Raw genomic sequence first — 9,583 nt, 5'->3', positions numbered from 1 at the left:
ATAGCGTAAAAAGTGCTCAAATTAAATACATTTAGAATTGAAACATACATGTCCAGGTTTCCATAGTATCTTATCAATCTCTTAAAAGGTATACATGTCAACATTTTAGTACATTTACATTTAATTTGTGGTGTTCATTAGTATAGTGACTATTTTTTATCATATTGGCCTGTTGCTACCGTGCTTTGGAATTTTATTCTGTTTCTAATGAGCTGTTTTTCTTGTACAGAAAAATATTGTTTGCCTGATTGCCCACAAAGAACGCTCATTTCTGATTTTATTAGGATCTTTTGATCTTGTAATCTTTTTGTGAGTGACAATTATAGATAAAACACATACTGTACTGTAGTTTTTAGGACCATTCATTAAACTCCCTGAATGCAATTTACAATTTTATAAATCAAGTATACCTACTTCAGGTGAATATTTTAGAATCTTAAGCTTAATGCATAGGATTTCCAAGAGTATCATGATTCGAGGGTTAAAATGTAGGATTCCTTTCACACAATTTACCAATGTAACAAATGAAGAAAATAGCTTTCGGTTAAAAAAAAAGGAAGGGTAAAATTAAGGAAACCGTAAAACCCATCATCTAAAGCAAAAAGGGCCTCTTGGAGAGCCAGCAAATCCAGGCTTCTTAGGCTGGATTTTTCTCTTAGACTCTGCCAGCTCTCTTACTGATTAATATTCTGGTTAAATTGGTTAAAGAAATATGTGTCTCTAAGAATAACATAACTAGTGACACAGGCTCTGTCTCACACCTTTGTGCACACACACTACCACTACATTTGTTTTTAAAAATCTACATTAAAAAAAAAGTTATATCTTGTGAAGTTACATGTCAACAATACACTTTGGCACTTAGGAAAGGAATGAAATGTTTAATAAAATTTAAGGTCTCTTATTTGGGGGTGGGGGAAGGATGTGTGTGTGCCTTTGAGCGAGTGTCAACTCCTGCGGGCTGTCTGAATTAGTCCCTGCAATTTTCTTGCCAAAATTATGGAAGTGGCTTGCCATTGTCTCCTTCAGAGGGCTAAGAGGGAGTGACTGGGCCAAGGTCATCCAGCTGGCTTCATACCTAAGGCAGCACTAGAACTCTGTCTCCTGCTTTCTAGCCGGGTGCCTTAACCACTGCACTATAATGTCCTGTTGCCATCTAGTGGTTAAAAGATGACATTTCATGATTTAGTTAAGAACACTAATCTTGCATATTTTCAGCAAAAGTATTTCATGCAGTGCAGTCATATGATGTGGTGCTTTAGGACCATGTTACTTAGTCACGGTAGTTCTAGTCCCAGTTGCTGTTAACTAAGGATTTTATCTATAAAAAAAACAAGCAAACACACTGGAAGAGCCTTGCTTAATACCTTCAATACTGACTGGCTCGCATTTCCATTCAGAAACATCACAGCCAATTGTCCAGAGAGAATTTGCAGTAGAAAAAATAATCAGAGCCAAACGGCTTGAACAAGATCATTATCCTGTAGTCCACAGAAGTGTGTAGGGATATTATAAATTAGTATTAACCCACTTCCTTAAAACATTTCTCAGAATGCTCACTGTTTTTCTGGTGCATCAAAATATTTGATTTCCTGCCTAGAAGAACCCTTAGCCCTAATATTAACCACCTGTGGTCAGGATGGAAGTCAACAAACTCAATTCTTGCTCTTTCTCAAGTTTATATAGAGGAAATATAGAGAAATCCTGTTCAGACATTTCTCAGGACTTAGCCAAGATACCTTTTGTGGGAAGTACACCCCAAAAGGACAGTGCCAGAAACCTCATAGCACCAGAAACTTCAATAAACAATGCAAAGAAACAGGCCAGTCCCTCCCTCTTTAAGAAAACCCCAGGCAGAAGCACCAGCTGAAAGAAAAACACAAGAGCAGCCCTGCTAATAGAGCTGACAATAGAAACACTTAAGTAGAGCCATTAAGATAAGAGGAATCAGGCTAAAAATCACTCACCTGGAACTTCCCTTTTCCTCTTTCCTGGCAGAATTAACCCCCAGGATAGAAAAAACAAAGCGCCAGGAATAGGACTGACCCATTAAGGCAGGAAGATAGGATCCAAGGCAATCACTTTAACTAGAGGCACGCAAATAAACCCATCAATCTGCAGGAGCTTCGAAGGGGAATTAAGCATAAAAGGCTCAGTCACACTTCCAAGTCTTGCAACCAAGGAACACTTGAGCTGAGTCACTTTTGCTTCTTGCCTTCCTTCATTAAAGAACCCCATTTTCTGGCAGCTGCTACCTCCCAGCTGGGAATGAACCGGAGAAATTTCTTCTAACAATTTACTGTATTACAATCACTTTAAACTTGCATGTTGTGATTTCATGTTTAGATTGCACACTTAGGAAAATGTGACAAAATATTCAGCCTATTTTAGGCCCTTAGAGCAAGAATTTTTGAAATTCCTCCCGTTAAGAAGATTTTGCAGCCAGCAATCCAAAGGAAGCCACCATCAGATGGAAGGTTTATAGCAAAAATGAAACATTGAAGCTTTCCCCCAAACATTGAATGTGTACCAAAAGAAAATTAAACCCAAGGCTGGTTTGAGATTATGTGCTAAGAAATGTATCATTTCATAACAAACTAATAGTCATAAAGAAATACATATTGATTTACTTATTTATTTAAACAATACTATCTTATTCCACATCAAGACAACTAACAATACAGTCATTTTATTTCCATTTTTTTCCTTTAATATGAAGATGTACTGTTTTTAAAAAATATAAAAACCAAAATGCACCTAAAGTATAAAAAGTATCATGCAAGTATATAGAAATAATTATACAAATATCAGTTCTAGTGAAATAGTATTGTTTCAAAACAAGATGTTAACAGAATGCTGATAGAAAAAAAATATTTCATACCATTTAGATGTCACTCAAAAGCATAAAATATTGCATAGTTTTGTATAAAAGCCTGTCTGCATAATTCTGACTAGAACTATGTTATATTATATTATATATTATATTTTTTAATGGAAAGTTACTACACATTATTTGCTTTAAAAAAAATTGGAATGTAGAAAGTAACCATATTATCACAAAATTGTAAAGTAGGATTTTTGGCTTATTATAATAATCAATGGTTCTGATTCATAAATGTGAAGAATTTAGTGTAGTTTTTTTAGTTATAGGGAACATTTTAAGGCATATTTCTAAAAGATTGTATCAATATTCTCACTTAAGCTCCCTTGTAAGGTCTCTGCTTTGTTAACATGGTAGTATTAGCACGATCAATATGATTTATGGATAATACTGTTGGAAGAAACATCCTTCTAGGTTCTGCTCCAAGTGGGGAAACAGACACTGGAAACATGGAGACTGCTTGGAAAGATGGTTTAATGGTGGACAGGATCACATGGCTTGAGTTCCTGAACAGAAAAGGGGCTGATACAGTAAATCTTCGGGTTTTTATGCTCTCTCTGGCTCTGCATTTCTTGGGGCCCCAAAAGAGTATCCTGATTGGTTGTCAGACTCCCAGGGGGTGGGGGCCTTGCTGGCTGATGGTCACATGTGCTTCCCAGGTCACATGTGGTGAGTTTCTGCTGCTATTGTGTAGAGGGCTAATCCTATCTTTGGCAATTCCTACTATGGCTCTGCCTGAAGGAGGCAGATCTTTGTTATGTAGAATAGACTGGCCCAGGCCTTAATGGCCCATTGACAAAGGGTGGGGGGCAGGAAGGTGGGAGCTGCTTTGTCTGTAAAATATGCTTCTCATATTTCTCATCCAGGGAAATATAATATTCTGCCTTTTTCATATTTCCTAAAATATTTCACTCTTCCAGGAAAGGGGTGGGTGCTAACTTCCTACAATACTCTACTTGTGAATATATTTTACAAATTTGGAACTTATTATGAGTTATAGTTTTATTGGGCATGGGATCACCCAAAATCCAACTCTCTGATGTTGGAAAGGTGGTATGATCCCAGATATACAAATGGATCACCACTATCTATTTGCTCTGTTTATGATTTGGCTATTGATGTAATGGAAATGCTGTCAATATTATTGGATATGGCAGCTGAGAACTACCTGTAATTTATAAAGTTCATTCGATGCATATCTGTGGAATCACAGACAGAAATGCACTAGCAGTTTGGAGATGGCTACCTATTCTTAGACTCTGGTGCAACACACCTCTCTGTGCTATGTGTCAACATTTAAACCAACAGATGTCTGATTGCCAGCTGCCTGTCAGTCACAGATTTTATTTTGGTGTGAGACTAATCTTGATGCATATAAAACAGAAAATCCTATCTATTGAAAGATGGCATTGTTGTATAGTGCTGATGATCCATTGCACGGAGTCAGTAGGAGCATTTTACCAAGACTTCTAGACACAGGTTTGAATAAGAGATGCCTTATATTTATTCCAGCTCCCCTTAAAGGCATTTATAGCTAAAGCACGTTCCCAGCTCTTGCATGGCATATAGTTTGGTCCTTGCGACAATTACTGAAGATAGAAATTATGCAATCCAGATTATTAAGAAAAACACTCCAGTGCATCTCTAATGTTGCTCTCCATTCTGACATGGGTTCAATTAAGATGGAGTTGAAGATCTGGCTAATCTTCCCATATTGGCTGAAGTTTATTTTTCTCCATAGGACTAAGCTCCTTATCATTAGCAGATAAAATACTTCCTAGATAAATGGTACATATATGGCTTTTTTCAAGAGACTCTCCTGTCCTTGTAGTATGAACAAGCCAAGGGCATTCTGACACAACATACATTCTGGTCCTGCCCAGAAAGTTTTCCTTAGTAGACAACCATATATTCTCAGACCAACAAGGTATTTAAATTAACATCACAGTATCCAAGTTGAGATAAGCTTCAACACTGGCTCGATTTAATCCGCTGATCGGGGGACTCTGCAAGGCAGATATATTTTACTCTATTATATTGATGTTTTTATACCCTGTTTTCCCGAAAATAAGACATCCCCTGATAATAAGCCCAATCGGGCTTTTGAACGCATACACTAAAATAAGCCTCCCCCCCAAAATAAGCCCTTCCTGAAAATATTTAAACACAGAGCTGGAAATCAGGTAAGATGGCAAAAAGAGCCCCATCTTGCTCCATGCGCCCCAAAATAATAAGACCTCCCCAAAAATAAGGCCAAGCACTTATTTCGGGGTTCAAAAAAATATAAGACAGGGCAGGGGTAAAATCTAAAATTTGTTACTACCAGTTCTGTGGGCGTGGCTTGGTGTGTGTGGGGGGGTAATGTGACGGTGGGCGTGGCCAACTTTTTTTTAAAAGCATTTTTTCTACAACCTTTTCGGCTGAAGAGGTTGCAGAAAAAAATGCTTTTAAGAGCCTCTGATGATCAGGCAACTCAGCTGGGATCGTCAGAGGCTTTTAAAAGCATTTTTTCTACAACCTCTTCAGCCAAAGAGGTTGTAAAAAAATGCTTTTAAAAGCCTCTGACGATCCCATCTGAGCCACACGATCATCAGAGGCTTTTTTTTTAACTTTTAAAAGCATTTTTTCGGCTGAAGAGGTTGTAGAAAAAATGCTTTTAAAAGTAAAAAAACCAGCCTCTGATGATCGCGCGGCTCAGCTAGGCATGGGGGGGCGCGCACACACAGGGATTCTTGCTTTCGGTTCTCCGAACCACCCATCGCTACCGGATCAGGCGATCCGGTCCGAACCAGGAGCATTTCACCCCTAAGACAGGATCTTATTTTCGGGGAAACACAGTAGGAATATTAGAATTGTTAGGCATAAAGTATCCAACTCATTCTGACACCTTCTATATTCAGACTCTTCTTTCTGATCAAATGGATTCTACCTTCCTGGAGTTTGCCAAATTTGGTTATACTGACAGGAAGATAAAATCAAAATTTTCTAAGTCTCACATTCCTTAATATAGCAAAACTGGTTAATCCTCAAATAACTGAATAAGTACATACTTCTAGAGCAGGGGTGTCAAACTGGATTTCTTTGAGGGCCAGATCAGTATTGTAGTCCTTCTCCGTGGGCCGGCCTGGGGGGGGGGGAGAAGATGGGATGGACGCCTCCTGCAGCACCATCGGCCAAAATGGAGCATGCTGCACGCACCCCCCCATGCCCCGTTTTCAGCCTGGACGGCCTCCTGCAGCACTCTGCCGGCCAAAATGGATGCATGCCCCATTTTGACTGCCAGAGACACCACGGGCCAGATTTAAGCACTCCACAGGCTGGATCCGGTCCACGGGCCTTGAGTTTGCCACCCCTGTTCTAGAGAGATCTCACTTTTTGCTCATTCCTTTTAAAATCTTAGTTCTATATCACAATGTAAGTACTAAATTCAAATGACAGCCTGCTTCCTAGTTTATAGACAGTTTTTATTGGTAACAATGAGGTATTATTCTATTCTTTCAGCTTGTATTTCCATATCTGGTCTTCCTCTTCTACTTTTAAACAGTTTATTGATTGTTTTCTTCTTTACAGGTAGTCCTCAGATTATGACAGCAATTGGGACTGGAATTTTCATCACTAAGAAATGCAATTGTAAAGTGCTATGTCATGTGCCCACATTGCTTAGCAACAGTTATCCCAGCAGTCCCCATTGCTAATGTTAAGTGAGAGGATCTGATGTGACCATGATGTGGAAAGAAGCACAGGCAGGCTAATAAATGAGAGCTAGGAATGGGCAGGCAGGTGTGTGGGGGAGTGCCATGAGTGGTGCTACAGAATATGGACAAATGGGTGCTGCAGTTGGACATTATAGAATGTAACCAGGTGTGTGGGTGCCAAAGGCGGGTGCTGGAGAGTGTTAATGGAAGGACAGTTTGGAGTGCCAGTGGGCAGATGTTGGGATGGGTGCTCTAGAATATGTACATAGAATAGTAGTTATTTACGAATATTTATTCCGGTTCCACGTATTTGTAATTATGCATGTTTAAGTGATCTTTTGAAAGAAGTTTCCATGGTAATGTATGTTTTAATTTAATCCTGCCATAAACGACTCACTTTTTCCATAACGTAACCATTTCAAAAGAGATGGTTCCCTTAAAACTGAGAGCCTGACAAATTTAGGACTCCAACCTAAAACAAAATAAAACAACAAATAGCTCCTTTGGTACTCATTTGCAACAAATGTTGCAGTCTGAATTGCACCACATCACACAATTGTTTCCTAAACCCGTTTTCTTCGACTGAAATAAAAACTAGCTACTAAAGTAGCAAGAGGAATATACGAAACACAAATAATAAAATTAAACAAGACTTTCACTTTCACTCCATTGATAATTGACTTTTTAAACATGTCTTTGTTTCAGTCAAAGGACCTGAAGAAATTCTGAGCAGATCATTGCAAAAGGCTCAAGTGAACTGGCTCCTGAGACTTTTTGACCTGAAGTTTATCATTTTAAATTTGCAACTAATTGTTCTGCCTTATTAAACCAAAAACAGCCAAAGGAGGAATATTAGTCTAAACACAGACAATGACAAGTACGTAGCCATCAGAAATGTGCTTGCTTTGACATGGCACAATACATCACTCTAAATATTCAAAACTTTCCTCCCATAAAATTTGTTACTAGATTTTTCCATTAACCTGAGAACAAAAAGTCAAACAGTGAAGAGGTGAAAATGATCATCTACAGAATAATAAATACATTATATAATTTTAGGACAAATATAAAAAAACAATTAGTTTTTCTTTACATACCGGAGTAAAATATGTTTAATATTATTAAAAAAAAAATCTCAAACCTGATCATTTTATATCCTTTTGTATCAAGCACTTTGAGCTTTTGCAAAGTCAGCAAAAACTGGACATAAGTTCAGAAAGATTTTTAAAAGCCTTTCATTTTTTTTAATTCTAATATTGGAATCATGACAGTTTCCCTTTGTTGTATAAAACAACGTATAAAATAGCATCCCTTTTCCTACTAGATACAGGATAGAGAGATGCTAAATTTTATGAAATTGTATACTGGTATGTCTCCAAACAATGACAAGAAATGTTCTTGTGCAAGTAAAATATTAATAGAATATTTTCCACATTTCAAACCACAGAGCTCAAAAACCCAATCTCAATCTCCTGTTCATCAGAAGCACACATCAAGTGCAAAAATTTTCAAAGTATCCAAAAGTAAGACTGAATTGTAATAATTAGACTGCAATTCAGGATTATGTCGAACAAAGGCACATATTTTATATTTTGGCAAGAACATACACATATTCCTCATTTCCATAAAATGTACTTTTCATGCACAGCAGCATTGCTTACTTCAGTTCATACTCATTTCACCAATAACATTTTCCATCTCTAATTGTTGTTTCACAGTTGGTTTATTCTCAAGCTGGACTGCATGTTTTTCTCCTTAACATGAAGCAAGCCATTGTACATGAAGCAGCCTGGCTAAACAGGAACTTGGAATATTCATGAACTTTTCTGGCGTTTCTTAACTGGCAGTTTAGCTGAAGTGTTCTAGAAATTTGGCAAACTTATAACTGAATGAGCCTCAGTTAGTGCATTATCTATTTTGAATATATAATTACTCATGTACAAGTTTAAGGTGTTTAAATAAAAACTACACTTTGTGGATTTAAAAGAAATATAAAACTGAAGTTAACTAGCCACATAACAGGATCAAAATTTTGTTCACTTATTAAACTCATCTTTCCATAAAGAGTTTTTCACCTGCTTTTTTTTACAGCCTGTGCTTGAGCAACTTTTCAAAACTGAAAAAAAACACATCTAGATTCAAATAGAGAAGGTATCAGTAGAAACCAGTTTAGTTTTTAGTTTATAATGTAAGAGCTTTTGTAATAAACTAAAAAACAGAAAACCTTGTCAGAAATAAACCATTCACTGCTCCATTTGAACCAGTATAAACACATACAGTGTATGTTATATGTAGGTAGTTACATAGTCATGGAAGAAAAATATGCTAAGCCTTTATTATCTCTTCTGTTCTTCTCCAAAATCAGAAACATAATTAACTTTTTGTCATAACCACCACAATGAAATTAGATTAACAGTGTGTTGATACAATATTCAATTGATAAGATTTTATTTAAAATTTTAATATAAATTTAGGAAAGAATTTGATGCAATGTGCAAAGCAAGAGAGAAAAGCCACTGAATGAAAGTGCAGTTTTTATGCTTTAATACTGACCCAGAGACAGCCTAATAAGCTCCCATATATCCATGTTTTTATGTAAAGTTTCCTTCCAGACTCTGTCAGTAGCATGCTGGCAGTCAAACCGCTTAAAAATAATACGGATGGCAATGTTTTCTGGAGACTTAGTTTGGCGTGAACACTTTTCCCAGGGAACCTATTTCTTCTTTTAGAATCTTTTGCATCATAAAATTCTATTAGCAATCTAGGAGCAAGGAAAAAGTTTAAAAATGAGATTTATTTATCATATGCTTTTGGTTTAAAGCTTTTATACAATTCTCTGATTATCTCTGATAATTTATCACAAATACTTTCCTCCAAGAACCATGACTTTTGGCCTGAAATTCTTTCTTTCATACATCAGAGACTGAATTTTTTAATCTTCATCTGCAAATAGCACAAATTTTACTACGGTGTGTAATTTGGCCAGACTTATTTTTAGGGCTGTACA

The 9,583-nt window shown here is 36.9% G+C and overlaps 1 protein-coding gene across 1 annotated transcript in view; it reads right to left on the bottom strand.

Annotated features, from left to right (window-relative positions):
* Positions 1-8,137: 8,137 nt before the first annotated feature.
* Positions 8,138-9,583, bottom strand: part of LOC117676912 (1-acyl-sn-glycerol-3-phosphate acyltransferase epsilon-like) — a 28,340-nt gene continuing 26,894 nt past the window's right edge. Inside the window, exon 8 of the mRNA XM_034436733.3 lies at positions 8,138-9,337. Within this exon, the coding sequence (XP_034292624.1) occupies positions 9,112-9,337 (226 nt within the window). The 3' untranslated portion in view covers positions 8,138-9,111. The remainder of the gene's footprint in view (positions 9,338-9,583) is intronic.

Source organism: Pantherophis guttatus, chromosome 1 (assembly GCF_059756535.1).
Source record: "Pantherophis guttatus breed Tessera chromosome 1, ASM5975653v1, whole genome shotgun sequence".
NCBI classification, from domain to species: Eukaryota; Metazoa; Chordata; class Lepidosauria; order Squamata; family Colubridae; genus Pantherophis; species Pantherophis guttatus.
This window is presented reverse-complemented; position numbering and strand designations above follow the sequence as displayed.